This window comes from Oryzias latipes, chromosome 2 (genome assembly GCF_053564925.1).
Source record: "Oryzias latipes strain Hd-rR chromosome 2, Olatipes_Hd-rR_3.1".
Taxonomy (NCBI): Eukaryota; Metazoa; Chordata; class Actinopteri; order Beloniformes; family Adrianichthyidae; genus Oryzias; species Oryzias latipes.
In genome coordinates, this window is record NC_136238.1 from 51,000,737 (window position 1) to 51,027,368 (window position 26,632).

Here is a 26,632-nt window from a genome sequence, read left to right on the forward strand (position 1 = left end):
TCGCCCTCTTCTATCCATCTTGCTCTGGATCTGATGTCTGCTCCTCGGGCTCTCTGAGTATAAAGCTCATCTAATTTAGATTGTAGGTTTAATATCTGTTGTCTATCATCCTCAGACGGGTTAGGTTTACAACAAAGATCATTCAGCTGTTTTATTATGTCCAGCTCTTTTTTATCCAGATTTGATTTTAACTTTTTACTAAATGAAATTGAGAGTTTACGAATTCTGTATTTAAGGTATTCCCATTTTCTGACCGGGGAATCAAGTTCTTCAGATGTCTCTATTTCTGAAATCAGTGATTTAATTTCTTGGCAATAATCAATATTTTTAATAAGGCTGGAGTTGAATTTCCAGTACTTATTCAAGTACTTTATACTGTTTTTGGGTTTAATGTACAATATTACGCTACAATGGTCTGTTAGCGGTGCTGCTGATATATTACATTTAACTTCATGACATAACAAGTGATTTGAAATTAACCAATGATCAATTCTTGATTTTAACTTATAATTGGAATTGAACCATGTGAACTGAATTATACCTGGATTAAGGTGTCTCCATGTGTCAGTTAAGCCTTGACCGTCGCAGAAATTGTTAAATGTTCCATTAGGGTGACTAGAATCAAAATTAGAGGGAAATCTGTCCATCCAGTCATCATGCACTAGATTCAAGTCCCCTCCCACAATGATATTATTAGATGAATATGCTAATCTGAGTTGGTCCAACTGTAATGAAATTTGCTCCAATAAATTTTTATTCTCTTTGATGTTATTGTAGCCATATATGTTAACCAGGATGAATTTTAAATTATCAATATCTACTATGATGATCAGCCAGTGACCGTGTTCATCTGCTATATGGGACACAACTTTGCCTTGGAAGTTTTTGAGAAGTATAGCGACTCCTGCCGATCTGGAATTGCCATGGCTGAAAAAAACCTTGTCCCCCCATTGCTGAGACCAAAATGATTTATCTTCATTTGTAGAGTGCGTTTCTTGTAAAAAAACAAAATCAACATGTTTCCCTTTACAAAACAAAAAAAAACTTTTTCTCTTTGTTAGATCTCTTAGACCTCTGGCATTTAAAGAAAGTAAAGAAATACCTGTTTTAAGGTGCAACATGTCACAAAAAGGCAAACTTAACAGACCTAAATAAGGCTGAAAGTATTACTGAACAAAAACTTTTAAGCAACAAAACCTTGAATTTACAATAACCATCTCAACTAAATAAATTACTAAAGTCATGGAGTGACTCTCTGACCATTAATGAAAGCATAAGGACCTCGAAACATTGTCTTACAACCATTCTTTCTCGCCTGCTCAACTTTGGGCCACACAGCTTTCCTTGCCTCTCTGTCTTCTTTGATGAGGTCTTCTGCAAAGCGGATGTTGAGGTCTCGACAGACTGGATGGTGTTTAGTCATTCGCCACAGCTCGTCTCTGTATCTCTTTCCTGTGAACTGAATGATGATTTGACGAGGGCGGTTGACGTCGGTTGGGCCCAGCCGGTGTACCGTGTCCAGAATGTGGTCCACTTTCTCTGTCCAGGGTGGTGCGATCTTTGTGATGATATCTGCCACAATTCCTCGAGTGTCTTCCCCTTTCTCTTCTTTAACACCATTCAGTCTCAAGTTCCATCTTCTCTTGTATCTTTCTGACTCCAACGTTTTCTTTTCCATCTCTGATGTTCTCTGCTCCAACTCCACATTTTTCTCTTTCAGATGTTTCACTTCTTCTTCCAACTTTTTATTTCTGTCTTTACATTCTTTGATTTCAGCAGAGTTAAACTCCACGGCTTTGGCGATAGCGGATATAGTCAGAGTGTTTTGCTGCAGCTCCGACTTAAAGTCCGTCATCATGCTTTTGAGGCTTTCAATTGCAGCCAGGATTGCGGCGTTTGAGGCTTCTCCGGGTCTGAGAGAGCAGGTTTCATCTGGTTTTGGCTTCTTTTGTGGCGCTGCTGGTTTCAGAGGTGATGCCACGCTGTTTTTTGTCCCCTTTGCATTTGTTTCCATGTCCTCAGGCGTGCAGTAATCATGTGGAAAAAGCATTTTAGCTCTAGCAGCATTAGCTGTAGCTTTAGCATTGGGTTTACTAGCCATGCTTGTATAGTTGTTGGGCGTTTTAAGGATCTTCAGTTGGCTCAAAGCTTGCTTTATTTTATCTTGACATCCAGTGGAGAGTCGGTTTTAAAAGTATTCCGTCTTAAAGTAACGTTTTCGAGGTTTTGTTGCGCAGGACGCTTACCGGACGTTTGCTCCCATCGCCATCTTGCCGGGCTCGCTTCCTGTCAGAACATGCAGGACTTCCTGTCAGAAGATGCAGGACTTCCTGTCAGAACATGAAGGTTTCCTGTTAGAACATGAGGGTTTCCTGTCAGAACATGCAGGACTTCCTGTCAGAACACGCAGGGTTTCCTGTCAGAACATGCAGGACTTCCTGTCAGAAGATGCAGGACTTCCTGTCAGAACATGAAAGTTTCCTGTTAGAACATGCAGGGTTTCCTGTTAGAACATGCAGGACTTCCTGTTAAAACATGCAGGACTTCCTCCATTTCAGGAAGTACAACTCCACAGTCAGGCTCTTCCGGGAGCTCAGCACTCTCCCAATCACCATCTGATCCTGGAGATCCTTTCCATTCAGGAAGACAACAGAAAACAGGAAATGCTCATTTCAGCAGCAACCAAAGCAAATGTTTCCATGTTGTCTTCTTCCATAAACTCCTTTGACTGCTGCATGAATGTTTTATTGTCTCACCAACATGTTGGTTTCTATTGACAGACCTACTGGTGTAATTCCTTAAAGACGCCAACAGCATGAAAGCAGGTTCTAGACTAGAACCATCTGGAGAAAATGATCAACAGTTTCTGACCAATGATGTTTGAATTCCTCAAAGACTGAATGTGGATCAGGATTTAGAAGAATAATCAGCAAACTACAGCTGTTAGTGATTAGAAAGCTGATGGTCAGTTTGGGAGAACAAACAGCTGCAGAATAATGTTTCTGGAAGTCTGTTCAAGTCTGTCACTCTGTCCAGATTTAGTGAGTGACCGCTACACCACAGCTGCTCAGGGGGAGACCACCTTCTGTCCTTAGCAAACATGTCCAGATCTGCCTGGAGCCCAGGATGAAGATGTGGAGAACATCCTCAGACCTGCTGCTGACTGCAGTCCAAACATCTCTACTCTGAAACAAAGAAATCCACAGTTTTACATTTTCTATTCCTCAAACAAATGGCAGCATTTATTCAAATCCATTAAACTAGTAGGTTCACATACCAAAACCCAACAGCATCCTGTGATTGTGGACACTCTACCCTGAGATGAAACCAGCTCTTCCTGTGTGGCAAACATGAAACGTTCAATGTCCAGCTGTTCTCCACCCTGATGGGGTGACACGCCCACTCTGACACCCACAGGACAACAGAACTCAGGATTCTCCCTCAAACCTACAAGAGTACCTTGATGGTAAACCATGAAGTTCAGATGCTCTGGAAAAAAGGAAAAGGCTGTTTCTGCTTTGGTATTTGTGGCAGCATTCAGATACCAAACCTGTAGAAAACCACAAAGAAACCATATTCCATCCTGACAGGATGATGGAACATGTTCTCATTGGATGGAAAAAGGTTGTTAACCAGTCTGTTATGAAATGACTGATCCTAAAATAATGAAAAGCAGCAGAATGATTGATTCTGGATAGGCAGTCCACCAATAGAAACCATCTTCACTGAAGCAGGCCAGCAGCTTCATGGAGGCCTTGTTATGCCTTCCATCTCCAGTGACTGTACTAGACCTTGGAAGGATTACTTTGTAGTACTCTCAAAGTACTGATGGTTCCTCATTCCTCATTGAGTAGTACTTGGAGCAGCTCAGATGCTAGGAACTCAACCAGAAACCTTCTGCAGACCTAGAACCAGAAGAGCTGAGCAGCTACCTCCAAGGAGACTCTAAGGTTAGACCTTCTAGAGTCCATCCTGAGTGGATGGGACCAGTATTTATGAAACACGTGAGCAACGGAGGACAATCCTGGGACACCACACCAAGCTGCCGTCTTCTTGACTCTGTAGGAAGTGAACAGGAAAACCAAACTGAACTGTTTGGGAGGAGAATCTGTTCACAGAAAGACGGATTTGTGAGACCATTGCATCATCTGTTTAGAATCAGGGGTGACTGAGATCCTGCATGTTCTCTAGACCTCTTTGCTCCGTCTTCTCAGGATTACCTGGTCAGGTGTGTCCGACCAATCTGAAGCATGATGGGAAAAGGGGAGGCTGGAATGGAGGGCCTCTATCTGAGTTTTTGTTCCTCCTTTCCTGCTTCTAATGGACTCAACACACCTGCTCTATGGACCAAGAACCACAAGGAGATCTGGAGAACAGGCAGGATGTCAGCCTTCAAGGCCGGGAGGTAGACTCCTCTGGTTTAGACGATGGTTTTTAGGTTTTAGGTTGGACTGGCTGGAATCTAGTCCATCCCAGCAGTTCTTGGAGGATAAATGGATGATGGAAATAACCTGAAGTCATCATCATCTTTGCTACAGAAGAGTCTCAGGATGAACATAATCATTCAGATTTACATGTAGGAGACTTTGTGTCTTCAATAGTCACATATTCTTTGCACATTGGCTGCTGGAAACACACTGGCGTCCAGACATTTGCTTTTCTAAGGGCTGGGATTCAAATGTCAAATCTGTCTAACTATGGATTCATATGGATTTCATTTGCCTCTATCTTTCATGTGATGTCATAAATGTTCATGTTGTTGAATGTAGGGCTCCAAAGTCCAAACGCCTGTTTTGGTGTTTCTACAGAAGTCCATCCAGAACCGGAGATCCACTGCACTTCTGGAACTTCCACTCATCTTAAAGAGGGAACCTCAAACTTCCTCAAGTTCTCAGAGGAATGTTTGAAACCCACCCAGTATGATGACACACATGATGACATGTAAAGGATGTGACCCCTATGCAGTGGTGTGTAGATTAGATCAGATCCATTCATGTCATTGTCTCATGAACAATGACATCAAAACATCTCTGTGGTCAGTGCTTCATTCATTCAGTCTAAGATAACAGAAAGTTATACAACATTGGAGACAATCACACAAACACACTCCTCCATGACTCACTGAAAAGTGCATTTCATGGTGTGTTTTGCGTCTTGGTGACGTCTTTAACAAACCCTGCAGATCAAAGAAATACTACAACATTTATCTACTTTACCATCAGTGGATGAGATACTTTAAACTCACTGATGTTCCTTTGGACTTCAGACTGAGGATGCTGGCAGTAATGAAGCAGTGTGTGTTGGACCAAACCCCCACAGAGCAGAATGCTCCAGAACATGCTGAGTGATCCTGGAGGAGAACATCGCTTTGTACTAAATGACTCTGCAGACCTGATGGAACCACTTCACTGCCTCAACACTGAGCATCCACAGGAGCTGAAGGACGGCTTCAGGTTCCTCCAGAAGGTCCTGGATCTCTGCTGGGTTTGTGGACCGGGACAAACGGCTTCAGAGCTCAATGTAGAGACGCCCTTCTAGTTTGAGCGCTGGACAGGAAATGACTTTAGAAAGACATTTTTTCACAAGTGATTGAGATGTTTTTAATCCAAAGGTGTGTTGTTTTCATAGTTTATAGCATTTCTTATTGCTTATTGCTCTGACCAACTTCTGCATTGAAGAAGCTGACTCATCCTGAAAAAACTTCAAGTTGACTCAACTTCAAATAATTTGTAACCTGACTGCCTTAACATTTGAATTTGAGATAGCAAAATATTTGTATATAAATATAGTTTTTCCAACGTCAAAGTTCAAGTTCACATAACTTATTGATTTGTTGTTAATGTTGATAAAAACATAAAGTTTGTTGTTTGTTGTCAGTTTTCAGTCTGGCTAAGACATTTTAATGGAGTTTGAATTTAGTTGTTAGTTGACATGACTTAAGAAATTAGTTAGACTTCATCAGAAACTTAGCTGAGAATACTTGACTTCCTTAGACGATGTAATAAAAATATTTGTTCATTTAAATTAAAAAAACATTTCCTTAACAAAGCAAAAAGTGATATAAACTTGATTTTTTACGTTTGGGAAACAAATCAATCATGCTGTGGGACGTCCATGAAGGTCTGATGAAGGAAGGGTCACGTCTCTCTCAAGAAGGCTGAAATGCACATACATGTGCGTTTCCATGGACTGTCCATAGAAATGCACACACATGTGCGTTTCCATGGAGTGTCCATAGAAATGCACACACATGTGCGTTTCCATGGAGTGTCCATAGAAATGCACACACATGTGCGTTTCCATGGACTGTCCATAGAAATGCACATACATGTGCGTTTCCATGGAGTGTCCATAGAAATGCACACACATGTGCGTTTCCATGGACTGTCCATAGAAATGCACACACATGTGCGTTTCCATGGAGTGTCCATAGAAATGCACACACATGTGCGTTTCCATGGACTGTCCATAGAAATGCACACACATGTGCGTTTCCATGGACTGTCCATAGAAATGCACACACATGTGCGTTTCCATGGAGTGTCCATAGAAATGCACACACATGTGCGTTTCCATGGAGTGTCCATAGAAATGCACATACATGTGCGTTTCCATGGAGTGTCCATAGAAATGCACATACATGTGCGTTTCCATGGAGTGTCCATAGAAATGCACACACATGTGCGTTTCCATGGACTGTCCATAGAAATGCACACACATGTGCGTTTCCATGGACTGTCCATAGAAATGCACACACATGTGCGTTTCCATGGACTGTCCATAGAAAGCAGACGGCGTGTTGCAGAGGCCGGCGTGAGCGTAGCTTCATCCAGGTCAGACCTGCAGGCCGTGTCCTACATTCAGTGTGTTTTCCACGTATGACAGTTCAGTCTGTGGTGATTCATGCCTGATCATTCATACGTGTTCCTGCCGTTGGTGGGGGTCCACAAACGTCCATCCAGGGTTTCAGCAGACGGCTCTTTACAGGAATTCAGTTTAGAGCTGTTCACCATTTAAGAATGGTTGATAATTACACGTATGTATGTGTATTTTATGCCATTTCTGTGAGATCTGCACACAAACTAGTGTCTTTCAGTGAGCGTTCATGTTTGTCTAACAGACTCTTCACGCATGAACCACTGATGTAGAACTTTTAGATCACGGATGCGGCGCACATGTCACCTTCAGACTACATGACTGACACATGAATCACTGATGAATTACAGATAAACAGCTCAATAATCACATGGTTCATGCTGGTTCACGTGTTCTTTGCGTGTTTATTCCTACTTCTTCTGTGGTTTTAATGTGTTTCATTCATGATACATCTGTGAAAACTTTGTCCACATTTCTACACAACATGCACACGTGTACACAGAGGCTGTGGGACACGGCCCACCGTTCAACCATGACAGAAAGCCACCATGGAAAACTGGATCTTCCTCCAAGGATCCACCGTCTGGACGAGCTCCAACCGAACGTCCATCAGGGGTTTTAGGGTTCTGGAGTCTGCAGTACCGCAGCAGAACCACCAGATGTCAGCAGAGGTCAACAGAACAGCTGACTGACTGTGGAAACACATCTGGACAGAAACTGTTCATGTAGTTCTTCCTCTCCAGAAACTGAGCCTCATCTTTGTTTTGTTTTGCTCTTTCACTCCAACATTTGGAAAAACGTGACTCATTTGATAACAACCATCTATGTGACTATGAATTATTCTATGAACACATTATGTATGGAGATTTTACACACTTAATGTAGAGAACATTTATGCAGTTAATTAATTAAGAAACGTTGTTTTTCATAAAGAAATGATTCTGTATGTAAATAGTATTAAATCCTGCACTAACAAAAAGCTGTTAGAACAGTAGAAACATGGTTTCTATTGAGACTTTAACAGATTCCTTTGCCTTTATTGTTTTAGTTTTATCATTTTAACCTGTTTTATATTGTTATGGCTTTTTGACATTTTTGTTCATTTCTCTGGTAAATGTGATCATGTTGTCTTTTGCACACAGTGTGGAGTGTTCATGTTTTGAATGTGCAACATTTGTTAATAAAGTTTATTTTAGAAGAAGAGGAACAGCTGATGGTGTCCCGGTGGCTGAGCGGTTGGGTTCTGCAGGATGGGTTCTGGTCAGCGGTTCTTCATTCTGCTGTGAACTTCAGCCTCAGACGGAGGTTTGATTCCTGTGTGCTCAGACTTTTCTCCTTGATGCCACATCCAGACGAGAGCTGAGAATAACAGACTGCTGTTAACTTCATCAGCATGAATGGACTTTATATATGTAGTTGTAGAGTTAGATAAGTTAATTCTTCTCTCAGAGTTCTGGTAAATCGCCTGTCCGTCCTGGGGGAGGATCCCTCCTTCACCCCTGAGGTTTCTTCCTTTTTTCCAGAATCTGTTTTTTTAGGAGTTTTTCCTTACAGAGAGGGGGGGTCTAAGGGCAGGGATGCCAGTTTAGTCTAGATCAGGGGTCTCAAACTCAATTTACCTGGGGGGCCACAGAAGGCAGGGTCTAGCTGAGGGAGGACCGCAACTTCACACACAACTAGTGTGTGTGTGTGTGAGTGTGTGTGTGTGAGCCAGTAAACTTGTATGGAACATGTACTAAACTATTAACCATATTAGGAACTGTTTTCTGTACAAAATGTACTCATAAAACTCTCATTCAAATAAAATACGTAAATAAAATAATCAGTAAATAAATCAGTGATACATTTGTTTATTTAGTCTTCTAACTTCACTGTTTGCTCATTTAAACATCCTTATTAACACAGTTCAGTTAACACTGTTGAATTATAACTGTTAAACACAGAAGAAGACTCCAATTCTACAGTTCTGTAAATCCATCAATGGATCTTCTCTTGTCTTCTCACTGATGGACACTTGGCAGCACTTCCTCCCAAACAGCTGAGACCCTCAGAGTGGATGAAGATGATTGACAGGAAATCTGGACTGGACTTGGATTTATTGACATTGAAGGTGGAAAAGGTCAGAGAGGATCTGCTCCCTGTTCTGAGTCTGTGTTGACAATATTTTTTTAAAGTTTACTTTTTGAACCACAAACCAATAAAAGAATAACAAAATTCAGAAACCATTTGGGGATTTTCTATCTTATGAAGCGTTTATTGGTAGATTAGTTTCCGGGATGAGGACGTTTAGATGGTGTTCAGGGATTCACAGTTCCACATGTGAGAATGGGTGTGGTCTACAAACACACAACAATATCACCACACTCTAGCGTCCGACAAACGGTCCCTGAAATGATCAACCTGGAAATGGAACAAACAAATGAAGCCAAACTAAACAGAAAAAAAGTCGTAGAAAAGTTACAAATATTCCAAAAGTATCTCAGAGGAGAAACTAACATTGTTTCCTCTGTAACATGTCATCAGTTAGTAGAAAATACTTGATCCAGACGTAGTAACAGAACAAACATTAGGATCCAGAACAAGTTTCAACCACATGTGAACAGAATGAAGGACACAAACTGATTTCTGGCTTCCTGCTGGACTCTGGCACAGACCTGGAACCACCACAACCAGTGTGAGGGTTCAGTGCCTTGCCCAAGGACACTTTGACACCTGGACCACACTTCTATGTTTCAGTGCAGGAAATAGTTATAAAAGACCCAGACCAGTTTCCTACTAGATCTGTTTTCATACATCAGAATGAAAACACTTTGGTTTTTTTCTGCAGAAATCACAACAAAATCTGACATTTTCTCTAAAAAAGAAGCAGCTTTTTTTAACTTTTTGCACAAACCTTCATGAGTTTCATAAACATGTAGATAAATGATGGTAGGAAGCATTTCAGTCACTAAACTTCAACATAGTAGAAAAACATTCAAGCAGAGCATTCAAAGCATCTCAATGAAGGTCAACGCTGGACTGGAAACATTTTTCTACCTTCAGGAAGGCCATCAGTGATTGACAGGAACTTTGACCTGTGACCTTACAGTCAGAGGTGGACCGCTCTACCACAGTGGCTGCTAAAGCTATGCTGTGAGAAACACAACAGCATGCAGAGTGATATAAATGTTTGACACTTTTCTAAATATAGTAGAGAGACGTTCATGTTCATGTTTGTCTTTAAGGCAGCAGAACAAATGTTGATGCAGACAAAGTTGTTCCAGCAGAGATTATAGATCCATGGATCAACATCAAAGACTTCCTGTTCTGCAGAAGATCACACTGGAACTACAGCTTCAAATCTGGAAGATGAAATCAGAGGATCTGCAGCCTCAGGTCTTCCTGTGATCAGAAATGAAACATAGATTCATGTTCAACAAGTTCTAAAGAGGAAGATGTGTAGAATCTAGAACACTAGAGTGTTCCACTCACCATTCAGAGACCCTTGTTCTTTTTCTGTGAACACAAAGAAAGAAGGTCATCAATGGTGTTTTATTGAATTCACTGTTTTACTGAAACTAGAGACTCATCTTTACCATCAGAACAGAACAGACAGAAGCATCTGAATGTTCAACCATGAAGGTTCAACCAAACATCAGTGGTTCACTGACGTTTCAATGCCTGAAGCTTCATCCAACTGTCTGCATTCAGAGGAAAACAGATTCCTCCTTTCATCTAATCATCTTCATCACCTTTAACATTCAATTAATCTCCCAAACATTAATAATAAATCCTAAGAGATGACTCCACCCATCAAATGATGACATCACGTCCAGCACAACAAGCCTCCAGATGTTCTGAGAGGATTTTCAGCATCTGAATCCCATCTTCACGTATGGAGGAAGTGAGGTCCAGAGGGCAGACTGAGGAAGATGAAGGTCTGTGGAGGAACTCAGACATGGAGGACAACGGTGCGGAAAGGCCTCAAGAACCGGATGTGGATCAGAGTTCCTTATAGAAAATGGAGGGGGGGGGGGGGGTCTTTTGAGTAACAGTAATGATGATGAAGATCCTCCAGAATCCCCCCCACCACTTCTGTACTGTTGTTGGGCATCACAGACTTTCTCCTCCCTCCAGATTTTCTAAATGTTTCTCAGATCAGCAGCAGATCCCTCCAGATTCCTCCTTTGGTTCATCAGAGCTAGCTTGTGTTTTTGAAGAAGATCTCTGGTTTATCCGTCTCCTTTCTCCTGGGGAGTGGGTGTCAGGTCTCCATGGTATTGAGATCCAGGGAAATCCCTTTAGACGTGACAAATGATTCCACTTGGTGTTCCACAGACTCTCCACCGCTGCTAGCAATACTTGTTGGTTGGTTTTTCTTCTGGCCATAGGCGATTGTTTTGTTTAGAGGAATGTTTTCAGTCTAGCTTTGAATGTAGAAACTGAGTCGGCCTCTCTTACATGAGCTGGGAGTTTATTCCATAAGACAGGGGCTTGGTGGCTAAACCAGGGCTCGACATAGCCATTTGTCCGCTGGCCCGGTCCTGTTTTTCGAGCAGTGCGGACCACAAGACTTTACTTTTCACTTGTCCGCTCGGGCCACTAAAATATCTAACGGTTTATATATTCTTCACCTTTTTCAATAAAGTAAATTTTGCGAAAACGTGTAGATTTACCTCGTCTTCATAATGTAGTTTTTCTGCTAGTCCTGTGTTCAGACTTCAAGGGTTTCTATGGGAAACCTTTGATCACTTCTCCTTCTCTCCCGCCTGCTCGCGCGCGGCTTTCACTGCCGAGCACCACGCGGCACGCGCTCACTACTTTTTTTTTTCAAACTTTATTGAATGTAACAATTCAATACAAAACAATGTTAAACAGCAACAACGAAGGCACAAGCCAGTGGGTTATTATTACATTTGATTATAAATCCGACACCGTCACTGAAGAGAGACTGAAGCATGTCAGAGATGTGGAAGACATGGCAGGAATAGATAGGAATATGTTGGATGGAGTAATGGGTGGAATTAGTAGTATGGACAGCAAGATATTTAATGAATGCATTGAAGATGAAACTGTATCCACTAAGCTTTAAGATGAATATCAAAGAATCAAAGGCAACTCCAAATACCTGAATCTCAGACTCAAACGGAGTATAATGTCAAACTACTTAATTTTGTTTTTCTTTACAACAGTGTAAGCAGTAAGTATTTCTAGTTAGCTGAATGATCTCAGTTAGACCTGCACAATATGAGGAAAACTCGCGATATGCGATATCAGAGATTAAAATTGCGATAACGATATAATTTGCGGTATATAAACAAACAGGAAAATAACCAAATAACCATTCCCAGTTTAAAAATTATACTCCAAATGACCCACGTTGACATAGGTTACAAACATCTAACATAACAGGCCTCCATCTGATTGGTCAACAATGTGAAGGCGTCCATCCGATTGGTCAAATGCATTAAGGGATTTATTTGATTCGTTAAATGGTTCAAGCTGCCATTAGATTGTTTTAACACATTTAAGGTTTATGATTTATTGCGATATTTGCCGTTAAAAGCACCATGAAAACTTCTGAACTAGTGTTTCCTACTACACTGCAGTGCTCTCTTCAAAACATCTGAAACAGACTAAAGCAGATTTAAGTTTGATATGGTCTATTTTCAGTCATTGAAAAGTGTAGAAATAAGTGATGTCACCAGAATGCACCAAATTGCACCATATTAAAAGTTTCCGGGGGGGCATGCCCCCGGATCCCCCTAAAGTTGCAAGGACCTGCGGAGCGGCGGGTCCCGCTATGCGCGGTGTCGGGCCAGTAACTTTCAGGCAGGGCCAGTAAGTTTCAAAAACTACTGGCCCTGTGGGCCAGTGCAAATTTCTGGGCTATGTCAACCCCTGTAAACGCTCTACCTCCAACCGTACTTTTACTAATTCTAGGAACCACAAGCAGTCCTGCATTTAGTGAGTGAAGTGTTCTGATTGGATGGTAAGGGACTATGAGGTCCTTAATATAGGACGGGGCCATTCCATGTAAGGCCTTATAGGTTAACAGGAGGATCTTGAACTTGATTCTGGAATCAACTGGGATCCAGTGAAGTGAAACTAACACAGGAGTGATGTGATCTCTTCTGCTAGTTCCAGCTAACAATCTAGCTGCTGCGTTCTGAACAAGCTGGAGACTTCTTAAGGAACTCTTAGGACACGCTGCTAACAAGGAGTTCTCTGGTTTTATCTACCTGGGGATTAGATCATTGGCCTTAATGAAGGATCTGTATAAAACAAATTTGACAACTACTGTAAAATCAGTCAAGAATGATTTAAATAGGTGGTTAGATCTTCCTTTGTCATGCATGGATAGAACATCTTAATTAAAATGAATACTCTCCCTATTATCCTATATCCAATGCAAATGTTACCACTCAGTGTGAATAGGTGGGGTATTTTAGACACCCAAACATCTATGTCTCTGTTTGTACGGCATGGAAAAAGACCACGACTAAAAATGAGGACTCTACAGCTGCTGGTGGATAAAGGAGGCCAAGCACTCCCCTACTTTTTACACTACAACTGGGCTCTTTATGCCAGATTTCTTTGGCTGCTATAAAGTAGTTCATGTCCCTCTTTTATGGAAAAGTGCTTTTATGTGACAGTTTTGAAGACTCTAGATCTAGAGTGCTCTGGGATAAAGGTCTTGGGATTGACTCAGGCCTTTGAATCTGTACATAATTTCTCATTATGCTACAGGCTGAGAGAAAACCAGTACAGAATATTACAGACTACAATGCCCTCCCTACCGTTGGCACCAACTCAACCCTCAGATCCCCAATACATGCATCAAATGTAAAGAAGAGACAGGAAGCAACTGTCATTGTTTCTGGTTGTGTCCATTCAGATCTAAACTGCTCCTAGTGAGAGCATGTGATCCTCTGCAGTGGATCAGGGAGGAACCTCCCAGTTACCCAACGGTACCAAGAAACTTTCCAAATCCATCCAATGGAACATCTTAGTGCCTCATTTTACTTCCGGCTCTCTGAGAAGACGCCACGCAGGCATAGAGCAGCTAGAGTTCTCAACTCTATCTACCGCATAAAAGCGTAAATATTGAGAAAAACAATTCCTAAACATGCCACCGAGAAGAAACCCAGTGTCTGAGGAATATGAGGACTTGAGGAAGATGCTTGATTTTGTGCTGGAAGAGATCAAAGCTATGAAGATTGTTCACGGTCAAATTCTGGATGCTATCGGAGAGGTGAAGCAGGTCCGGGCTCTGCAGGAGCGGTGTTTCAACAGGATGGATATAATCGAGAAACAGATGGATGACCAAGAGCAGATCTCCAGATCTAATGACTTGATAATCACCGGATTGAAAATCAAACCCCGGTCATACGCGCATGCAGTGACCGCCGGGAACAGTGAGGAATCCGACGAGCAGGAGACGAGCTCTGTGGAAAAACAGGTGGAGGAGTTCCTAAAGTCCAATGGAATTTCTCTGGACACCAACAATGTGGAGATCTGCAGACCGCTTCCCAGGAGAAGAGACACAGACAAACCAGCAATCCTCTTAAAGTTTGTCAATCGGAAACACAAAGCAGCTTTATTGAAGCAAGGAAGAAATCTGAGGGGAACCAACGTTTTCATGAATGACAACCTCACGAAAAGGAATGCCGACATCGCCAGAAGAGCACGTTCCTTGAAAAAGCAGGGAAAATTCAGGGAACCTGGGTAAAAGACTGTAAAATTGATGCCAAACTCTGTGGCTCCCCTGAGCAGTCCAAGGTTGTTCTTATCAGGAGCCTGCAAGATTTGGAAAAATATTTACCCACTACAGTCTAAACAAGAGATACGTGAAGATGCTGGTCTGACGAGATGAAGAGACGAACTCTACTATCCATGGCTTCTAAAAAAACAACACTTTTTCTACAACAATTACCCGCAACCACAACTCTCAGAGAGATCTGAATGGTGAGCAAACCGACCTTCAAATATTCAGTGAGAATGACAACAACCTTCAAGACATCGACCCTGATCAATTCTTTTCCACTGTTAATATGGACTGCAAATACTACAGCATAGATGTCTTTAAAAACTCTGTTAACCCAGAAGGAAGACTGTCAATCACTCACTTTAACAGCAGAAGCATGAATACCAACTTGAAGACATCAAGGACTATTTACAGAACATCAGGCATTCCTTTGATATCATAACCATATCTGAGACTTGGTTCACCTGCGACAAAGACGCTGACTTTGAATTGGAGAACTATGAACTTAACTATGTGAACAGAGTAAACAAAAAAGGTGGAGGAGTCGCAATATATGTGGAAAAAAATACAAAGTTTACAGTAATTGATAAATTGTCTGTCGCAGTGGATGGAATACTGGAATGTCTTACAATTGAAATATGTAACAATTTAGGGAAAAATGTCATTATAAGCTGTGTTTCTAGGTCGCCAGGGTCAAGCTTAGAAGTGTTCAGTGACTGGATGGAAAAGATGTTTACCTCTCTAAATAACAAAATATTATACATCTGTGGAGACTTCAATATGGATCTGATAAACCCCAGCAAACATGAAGCAACCAACGACTTTATCAGCAGAATGTATGGTATGAGTTTATATCCAACCATAACAAGACCCAGCAGAATCACTACTCAAAGTGCTACTCTCATTGATAAGATTTTTACAAATAATATAGAATACACTCATATGAGTGGACTAATGATATGTGACATAACTGATCATTTACCAGATTTTGCACTATTTGACATCAATGTGAAGACAAATAAAGTTATAAAAGAACCAGTCTACAAAAGGTTAAGAAATGAATAAACCATGAATGCTCTGAATAATGACTTATCCAGACAAAACTGGAACTCTGTGTACAGAGAAAAAGATGTCGATATTGCTTATAAATGTTTTTTTAGGACTATTTAGCTCACTTTACAGTAAGAACTGTCCAATTTATAAATTCAATAACAAATTTGCCAAATGCCCTTGGTTAACCACCGGTCTACAAAATGCTTGTAAAAAGAAAAATAACCTCTATAAAAACAGAGGACAAGAGAAACTGAACAAAGATATAAGTCATATAAAAATAAACTAACTGAAATAACACGTTACAGTAAAAAAGTGTACTTGAATAATCTACTGAATGAAAATAAATATAACGTAAAGCGAGTTTGGGAAATATTAAATAACATCATTAAAAATGGGACAAAAAAGCGAACTTATCCTGATTACTTTTCAGATGAGAAGGGTCAAAGCTATGACATCAATGAAGCAGCAAACGGTCTCAATAACTACTTTGTAAAGGTGGGTCCAGAGTTGGCAGCGGATATTCCAAAATGCAAAACTAGCAAAGACAATAATCCACCCATCGAAAGGATCCCACACTCAATCTTTCTCTCTGATGTGAACGAACATGAACTGATATCAATTGTGAATAATTTCAAGAGTAAAAACTCAAAAGATTGTGAGGATATAGATATGAAGGTGGTGAAAAAAGTCATTCATAGTGTAGCTAAGCCTCTAACATACATATGTAACTTATCATTACAAACTGGGAGATTCCCAAACCAAATGAAAATAGCCAAAGGGATTCCTATCTATAAGAGTGGAGACAAACACCAATTTACAAACTATAGACCTGTTTCTCTTCTTCCACAATTCTCAAACATTTTAGAAAAAATATTCAATGATAAATTAGCTTTATTTATTGAAAAACACAACATTATAAATGAAAACCAATATGGTTTTAGAGAAAATAGATCTACCTCATTGGCTATCATTGATGCTGTGGAGGAAATCACAAACGCTCTGGACAAAAAGAAAAATGCAGCTGGAATTTTCATTGACTTAAAAAAAGCATTTGACACTCTCAATCATGACATCATACTGGACAAACTGGAAGTGTCTGGGATAAGAGGACTAGCGCTAACTTGGGTCAAAAGCTATTTAACGGGAAGAAAACAATTTGTCAAGATTGATGAATATACATCAGAAACCAAAGAGATAAGTTGTGGTGTCCCACAAGGATCAATTCTGGGCCCGCTGCTATTCAATGTTTACATAAATTATATATTCAATGTTTCAAAGCTTATGAAACTCATTATTTGCTGATGACACAAACATATTCTATTCTACTGACAATCATAGGGAACTTATCAAGGTGGTGAACAAAGAGTTAAATAAAATAAAACTATGGATGGATTACAACAAATTATCTTAGAACCTAGATAAAACCAAAGTGATGTTTTTTGGAAACTACAATGCAAATAAAGAGCTCTCAATTGAAATAAATAACGTATTAATCGAAAGTGTTACAGAAATCAAATTCTTAGGGGTTTTTATCGATGACAAACTAAGTTGGAAGCCACACATCAGACACATACAAACTAAAGTCTCAAAAAGTATTTCAATCGTAAATAAATCTAAACATATATTAGGATACAACAGTAGATATTTATTGTACTGTTCTTTAATATTACCATATTTCACCTACTGTATAGAAATTTGGGGGAATAATTACTAGAGCTCACTACATCCTCTCTTTCTACTTCAAAAACGAGCCGTCAGAATTGTACATAAAGCCGGATATCTTGATCATACGAACAATCTATTTTATCAATCAAGACTTTTAAAACTGTATGACCTTGTTGATTTTTACACTGCGCAACTTTTATACAGAGCCAGTGGGAAATTGTTACCATCCAACATCCAAAAACAGTTCTTAGAAAATGAAGGAGGCTACAGACTGAGGGGATGTAGGAACTTCAAGATCAAATTGATAAGAACCACAAAGAAAAGTTTCTGTGTGTCGGTGTGTGGCACTAAACTCTGGAACGGTTTAAGTAATGAGCTCAAACAATGTTCAAATATTCAAATATTCAAGAAAATGTATAAAGAAACTCTTATTTCAGGATATGAAGATAAGAGGATTTAAGGATCAACAGGTGTTTGAATAATTCCAAATACATGTCTGAACTTGATTGTGGTGAAATAATCAAAGCTCTTTTAATTACAACCACTGAGTATTACATTGTAATGTGCAATAATGATTACTGAAATGTTACAATCAATAAGCTATTGATTTTATTTACTTGATCTGCAATGTGTAGCAATAATTTCTGGTTTAATGTTATCATGTGTTCTAATGATAATAAATTATTATTACATATCAGTATCGTTACTGTTTACTGAAATCATGAATGAATGTTTTCTGAAGATCATCAATCATTTCTAGGCACTGGATTTTGTTACTTGAAGAGAATCTATACGATCAGAACCGGATGTAAAAACACTGTAAAACTATCAAATGAATGAACTCAGTAGGGGTGGGATTATATAAGCTTGGTTCTTCCCACTCCTTTTCAAGCAATAAATCAAACTCTACTTATTCTTCAGTTAATTATCACTGTATTTAATTAAGCATATATGATTTAAGTGACATGTTTGTTTTGTTTTCTGTCTTTTTAATCTATGCATTTCATCATTGCTTTAATGAGTTTGATAAATATGTGTAAATGCTTTATTGATTTGACTACAATGCTTGAAATAAATCAATAAAATCAAAATCAAATCAAATCTTTAACCCTTTGATGCGCAACATATCCACACCCCCTCTAATGCGCAACATGGGTCTAAAATGACCCGCATTCATTTTCTATGTAAGTTTATGATGGCTGAGTTCTTATTTTGTTGTATCTTTTAAAATATATATTTTCTTATGTTGAATATTCCAAGAATTCTTTACATATCTTGTTTTTTATTAACCCAGATTATTTACATTTTTCCTTTCATACTTTATCAATAAGAATGCTTTTTACAACAAATTTACATACACGACTCAGTCATTCAAGTGTGATTTTAATCAAATTACTTAATACTATAATAATAACATTTGTTTTGAAGTAATATTTTTGCAATGAGTTGGGCCAAACATTTATGCCTTTAATTTAAACATGGTTATTTTCATTTTGTAACACATACCTCTGATAGCATGACATGTCTAACAATCTGAGCTGGATCAGTATTTTAACAACTTTAAACTGGTGTGGGACATCCATTTACAAAAATTGCAACCTTCGTTTTTACATTCCTCACAAATTATAATGTGATATTTGTGCTCTGCACACAGATCTGGTGCAGTGAGAACACCAGCTTTTGACTTTTCTGTCTTAGATAAACTGGGCAGATCGCACACCTCTTCCTCTTCTTTTGGCCCTCCTGTCTGATGCTCTCTTCAGGCTTGATGGTGGCTCTGTCTGTTTTTTTAACCCACATTTTCCCTGAAAATAATCAAAATAATAATAATGGATTGGATTTAGCTGCACTTTTCCAGACGCTCAAACGTCTTACAATGTGTCCATTATTGATTCACTATTCATTCATACTTGGTGATGGCAACTACTGTTGTAGCCACAGCTGCCTCGCGCAGACTGACAGAGGCGTAGCTGGCGCCTACAGCCCCTCTGACCATCAGCGGGACATTCAAACACCAGTGGAGCCACACTAGAGGCAAGGAGGGTGAAGTGTCTTGCCCAAGGACACAACATTTGACTGGGGAGAGCGGGATTCGAACCACCGATCCTCTGATCATTGGCTGACTTGCTCAACCACCTGAGCCACTGCCACCCAAACATGCTTTTGGAGTTCGGGTGTGCCCTCAACGCGCCTCTTATGTGGCATGACAAGCTGTTTGCTCAGGTCCTTGATAAAAAGCCGCTGTGCATTGCTGACACCCCCCATATAGCCAGGGTGTTGAGTAGTGAAGGCATAGAGGGTGGCAACATCCAGCATGTTTTACCAGAGAACCGTGGGGCAACTTCTGTGTTCTTCACTGGCATGAATAGTTTCTAACCGTTTGATCCATTCTGTCCACACCTCATTTTGATCCGTTATAGTACTGGATCACTTCTGGTTTCTTCTTCTGACTGTTGTCCTCCACTGATATTTTGAACATACATGGAGGAATAAATGATAAAATGTAATTTATTTCAAAGTTATGTTGTGTAAATACTGAGCCATATGAGAAATATCATAGAAAATGACTGTGGGTCATTTTGGACCCATGTTGCGCATTAGAGGGGTAGTGATACAAAAACAGTTGTTATTCAAAAAGTAAGAAATGAAATAATAAAATAATCATGTGTGATGTTCTAAAACAAGTTAATTGAGGAATACCTTGACTGCTGAATGATAATATTAATTTATTGCAAAGATATCAAAAAATAAAACTCAGCCGGGTCACTTTTGACCCATGTTGCGCATCAAAGGGGAAGGACAATGATTTTAATTGGATTTGGTAACCAACTATCGATTCAAAATGCTGCCAGGACGATATTTATTTCATTATTTCTGAGCATCCTGAGAGGAGCTAAGATGGCGGTCCGTGCGGTCAACTTTTTGTGAGCTGCGACGGTCCGGTCCCAAAATATCCCTTTTGACCTCATTTTCAAACTGCTGAACTAGTTTTGCTTTTTTTTGTATTACTCTCAAGTCTTACCACTGTAAAGGGACAAGAACGAAGTGGGAAAAACAACAACAGCAATATTAAGAGCTCCTAGAATGGCACGGGAAAAGCCTGTATCGGAGAAGCCGACTCCCGCATCCAAAAACCCAGAGATGACAAAACATGACCACGAATACGCCATGGAAGTTTCCTCACTGTCTGCTAAAAGGAAAACCCCGGTTACACCCACTAAACCCTCCATTCCACCTAACAAGGTGGTTGTCTCTAACAAAAGTGATGCCGAGTTGTCAGCATTAACTGCCGCCATCGAAAAACTGACGGCGAGATTTGACGACTTTGACGGAAGACTTCGGGAAAACTCTGTGATTCTGGCTAATCTGACGAAGATCACTGAGGTAAACGCTGCTGATATAAAGGACTGTAAATCCAAAGTGCACAATTTGGGAAAAGAAGTTTCTGTGCTGAAAAAAGAAAATGATGACTTAAAAGACTTAAAAGAGAGGGTGGTGGAACCTGAAGTTACAAGGTTTGAAAGAAAAAAGCGAGGAAAACACCCGCAAAGAAGTCCTGGAGATCCGGTCAAAGATGGCGCCACAGCACTCATCGGTTTTGGAAATGGTTGTGGATACAGTACATCGGCTGGGGAGGAAAGAAACCGGGAGGCACCGCCAAATCATCATCCAGTTCTCCATGAGGCACTACCGCCACATCTTCTGGAAGGTTTCTAAGGATGCAAAGGTTTGTCGAGAGTTGGGAATCTTCTTCAAGCAGGATTTCTGCAAAGCTGACCGAGAATCAAGAGCTGCTGTCTGGCCCAAAATGGAGAAAGCGAGAGCTGCGGGACAGAACGTGTGCTATCGAGGCCACATCGGGAACGCTAACGGAGTCCGTTTGTCTCCAGACTAGCTGTGTTTTATTTTATTCTTCTTTACTAGTTTGGAGTTAATTATCATATATGCTTTGTTATCTAAAGCATAAACCTCATTTGCTCCGTTTTTTCCACACCTTAAGTTCACAGAGGAAAGTGAAACTCTGTTGTTGTTAACTTGAAAGTTATAAGTTTTAAAGTATTTTTTTCTAAAAGTTTGAGGTCTAGTTCTGCATTACAATGTTGTTTGGGATCTGAATTCCAACCGCTAACTTTCACCTTCAGTAACTGGCTAAGTAAGTAACTTTTTGTTCATTTTTGTGTTATTGTTTTTTTTTGTATTTCATGTCTAATTTTAACTTTGTTTCTTTAAATGTTAGGGGTTTACGAGACAATGTAAAAAGAAAATCTATGTTCCTATTCTGTAAAAATGTAAAGCCAGCTGCATTCTACTGCAGGAAACTCATTCTGTTAAAGCAGACCAACAGTTTTGGTCTAATCAATGGGGAGACAAAATCCTATTCTGTCACGCTACAAACAAATCTTCTGTTGCTTTGCTCTTTAAAAACTGTCCGTTCAAAGTGATTTCCCGTATCTCTGATGATGACGGCCACTGGCTCATCTTAAAACTGATGATGGTTTTCTGATCCTATGCTATGTCTATGGCTATAATATTCCTAGTCAAAACAAGTCGTTATTAACAGAAATTCCAAAACATGTCAAACTTCTCAATCATAAGTACTGTACAAATACTGTAGTAATTGGTGGTGATTATAACATGGTTCTAGATCAGGGGTCACCAACCTTTTTGAGACCGAGGGCTATTTTATTCGCAGTAAGTGGTATGAAGGGCGCCACTAAAAACCTCCTAGCCCCCCCCCCCTCTCCCAAAAAAAAAAAAACAAAACACAATTTGAGGACTTCCTTTTGTGTGCCCTATTTTTTTTTGCTCATTTTACACACAAAAACATGCATGAATTTTTTAGACTCGTATTACAGGGGGGTCAAAGTCAGTTGCAGAGGGGGCCTAAATCCAAAACAGACTTTAAGTTGCAGCCACACAAGATAAATATTTATTGAACACACTAAAGCTAAACTTTTAAACCTTTAAAAACGTTAACTTAATTTTAACTTTTTAAACATAAATGTGAATAAAAACAGACAGGAATATTAATCCAGAATAATAAATATATTCTGTCAAATTATGCAAATATGAACAAACAAAGCCAGGATATAATAATAATTAGAAATAATAAATCAAATTATTCCGTTTTCTTTGCTCTTTTGTCATTTTCTTAGAGCTCAACTCCTGACATCATTTTTTAGCAATAAGGTCATTTGTGTTTGGTGTGTGGTGATCTGTGTGTGCCTCTGGTCCTGTGTGTGTGTTTTTGGTCCTGTGTGTGTCTTTGTGAAATGTATCAGAGGGATTTGATTATTTAAAAAACCTGTTATTGTGAAAATCATGTTTAGGTCTCATAAAACATTAAAAACTAAATCATAGAGCTCATCACTGGGATTACTCCAAAAATATTTAGCATTTTTCTAATTTTGTGCAACACCAACATTAAAAATCCTCCAAAATCCTCAATACTTTCATAAACAAATTATTTATTGTTTATTCATGGTCTGAAAAAATGCAGCTGTTTTCCAGCCTGCATTACCTGCTGTCTGTATTTATAAGTAACTATCACCAACTAAACAACAGTAAAAATAAATTTATATGGAAAATACAGACAAGTATTGAAAATGTCCGCAATAATTAGTAAAGAATGACATTATTAAAATGAGCTGAGTCATAAGCTACCCCATGATCCAGGTGTAGCGCAATGGTCTCCATGCGACGTTTCACCTCGCAAGCTGCGCCCACTACCCCTCCCCTTCTCCTCCTCACACACGCGCCTTTTTCTCAAAGGCGGGAACGCCGATTCGTAAGTTTCAGGCCGTTCCATACTCTGCCATATACTTCACAATAGCAGAACTAAAGTGCATCAATTACCAATAGCAAGCACTGAATCACTACCCTCTAATATCCAGGCCGGTATCGTTGCGCTCAAGTCTTGATTCACTATCTTCTTACTTAGAAGCAGCTCCACTGGACATGTCTGAATCAGCTACCTGTGCCTCATGCAAAGCACAACCCCCGTTTGTCAAAAATGACACTCACATAAGTTAGCGGACAATCATATCTGTCTGTTTATTTTGAACACCCCCACCACCAGCCAAACAGCATTAAACTCAATTCTGCTCACAGCTCCCTCACTTATGGTGAGCAATTTAACAGACCAAGATTCCCCACTTCCCATGAGTCAAGCTGAAGGCGGGGCCAACCCCCAGATCACCACAATATATTGATTTGCTATATGAGCAGTGCTATTTTTGGAGCATTCCCGTTAAATTATATTTAGCCTTCCAATCATTTTTTTACATTCTCGCTTTAACTGGGACAGTGATCTTTGTGTCTTTTGTGGAAATTATCTAGAAACGGTGAAATGGTTGTCTTTTCTTCGAATGTTTGCATGTAAAAAAGTTTTGGTCTTCTTTTCATAATTGGCTTAAAGCCAAAGATATCATCATTAACCCTTTAAATTGGAATATAATTAAAATTTGATTACAATTAATTGACAAAAATCTGGACTTTCTGATTAATGTACTGATTGTAATTTCAAAGCATTTTATTCATACTTGTAAATTCTTATAGGTAAAACCTCACATTAATGGATGTCTCAACCTAATCTCTAAATCTTTACATTACATGAATCACAAGAACGCCCAGATATTGTGTAATTTATTTGATCTATTTAAACTTTTGTAATAGACCCTTATTTTATTATTTTTTAAGTTGTATTTGTTTTTTTTGTCTACCTTTATCTCAGAATTGATATTGTTGTCATTGATAGACATGCCGTGGTTGTTTGTTGAATATTTGCTTCAATTAAAAAAAAAAAAAAAATTGGGGTGCATTCCCTGCGGGCGCCACAAGGGGTGCTCGCGGGCGCACTGGCACAGGGTTGGTGACCCCTGTTCTAGATGAATGGCTGGATAGAGTACCCTCAAAGTTCAATAGCCATCATATTAATCCAACTTTACGGGACTTTTGTCTTGATGTTAATGTTTCTGACCCCTGGAGGATCAAAAATCCTCTTAGACAAACATTCTCTTGGTTCAAGCCTAATGGATCTTCAAAATCTCGTATTGACTTCTGGCTCCTCTCAAATAACCTTCTACAAAACAAAATAGACGTTAACATCTCAGCAGCTCCCCTGACTGATCACTGTTTGATTGAACTTAATGTCAGCTCTCAAATCCAAAAATCCTTTGGAAGAGGCTACTGGAAATTTAATTCTTCACTTCTCACTAATGAAACTTTCTGTAATGCTGTTATTGAATTATTAGAAACACTAAATAGTGATTCAACCCTAAAATCTTACACTGATAAGTGGGAATTCTTTAAATTCAAAGTACGTCAAACTGCCATTAAACATAGCAAATTAATTGCAAAACATTATAAGCAAAAAGAAACTGAAATTCTGACTGAGTTAAATCAGATTTGTTCCAAGCCTGTTTTCAACGAGGATGATAAACAACGCAGAAGCATTTTACAGTGTTCTCTTGACGATATTTATATTAAAAAAGCCAAAGGAGCTTTCATCAGATCCCGAGCAAAATGGGTGGAGCTTGGTGAAAAGAGTACTTCTTATTTCTGTAATCTAGAAAAGAAGAGGCAAGAGAAGAATACTATAAAGAAACTTCATATTAATAATCAATTATGCTCTGATCCTCAAATGATCTCTAAAGAAATAAGTTCATTTTATAGTAATTTGTACTCGTCATCTTATTCCGAATCCCACAATAATACTTTTTTCCAGACAATTAAAGATTTCATTCCTAAGATTGATGTCAATTTTAGAAATTCTTGTGATTCAGAAATAACTTTGCAGGAATTAGAGAAGCTTTAAGCTGTCTGTCCAAGGATAAAGCTCCAGGATGTGACGGACTGACCAGTAACTTTTATAAATTCTTTTGGGAGCAAATCAAAGATTTAATTTTTGAAATGTTTAAAGAAATTATTCAAAATGGGTCTCTAACACATACAAGTGTAATCGCCCTTATTCCCAAGCCGGGTAAAGACCCAACATTTCTAGATCATTTAAGGCCTAGAACTCTTAAATACTGACTATAAACTTCTAACGCATATATTTGCAAACAGACTCAAGTCAGACATAATCTCTGAAACGCAGTCCGGTTTTATTAAAGGTCGCTCAATTCCTAATAACTTAGGCCTTGTTCTGGATATGATTGACTATGAACGTCTCATAAATACAGACGGTTTTATTCTATTCTTAGATTTTTACAAGGCCTTTGATATGATTGAGCATCATTTCATGTTTCAAACTCTGCAATTCTTTGGTTTTGGTAACAAATGTATTAATACAGTTAAAACTTTTATTCATGAAACCAGTAGTTGTGTTTGTTTACCTCAGGGGACGTCTCACAGATTTAACATCAACAAAGGTATAAAACAAGGTTGCCCAATTTCACCCCTTCTATTCACTGCAGCAGCAGAAATGCTGTCTTTGCTCATCAAACATACTGACTTTGGTAAGCTGTCGGTTGCAAATGCTGAATTTTCAATAAGCCAACCAGCCGACGATACAACAATTTTCCTGAATAATCTTCATGACATCCCCAAGATTCTTAAAACTATTGACATCTTTTCAAAAGCTTCAGGCCTCAAATTGAACCTAAACAAATGTGAGATCTTACCCATTAAACCATGTACGTTATTGAATGTTTATAATATTCCCATTAAATCCACAGTTAAATACCTCGGAATGTATATAACTACAAACCAAACAGACTTGGAAAAACTGAATGTTTGGGACAAACTAGAGAAATGTTCGTCTCTGCTGAATAACTGGGCACAGAGAGATGTTTCTGTTTTTGGTAGAATTCTCCTCACCAAAACTGGAAGCATATCAAGATTCATATATCCCACCTATTCTATAGGTGTCCCTAAACAAGCCATCAAATCTATTAATCAAGTCAATTTTAACTTCATATGGAAAAGGAAAACACATAATAAGGTACTCTGACTAAAAAATACCAGGATGGAGATCTACAAGCCATAGACTTTAACAGCCTTAAAAATAAACTGGTTAAAATCATTTATTAGGAATCAAAATAGTATTTGGTTCATTGTTCCTAATAAAATATTTTCCAGCCTAGGAGGGATCCAATTTTTACTCAGTTGTGATTTTGACAATAAGAAACTTCCCATTCAACTTTCGTCTTTTCATCAGCAAGTTCTCATGTATTGGAAGCTCATTTATAAACACAATTACAGTCCACACAACACTCCCATATGGAACTGCAGATACATCACTATCAGAAACAAATCCATCTTTGTTCCAACATGGTTTCAAAATGGAAT

The 26,632-nt window shown here is 39.1% G+C and overlaps 1 protein-coding gene across 5 annotated transcripts in view; it reads right to left on the minus strand.

Annotated features, from left to right (window-relative positions):
* Positions 1-7,260: 7,260 nt before the first annotated feature.
* Positions 7,261-26,632, minus strand: part of LOC144989702 (uncharacterized) — a 44,094-nt gene continuing 24,722 nt past the window's right edge. For 2 of the 5 annotated variants that reach the window (XM_078942306.1, XM_078942311.1), the window contains exon 26: positions 10,871-19,146. In XM_078942306.1, coding sequence (XP_078798432.1) covers positions 18,965-19,146 — 182 coding nt within the window. In that variant the 3' untranslated portion in view covers positions 10,871-18,964. Of the gene's footprint in view, positions 8,236-9,101; positions 10,258-10,347; positions 10,372-10,870; positions 19,147-26,632 lie in introns of those variants that run through there. The other 3 variants (XM_078942308.1, XM_078942307.1, XM_078942310.1) reach the window with 3 other exon arrangements.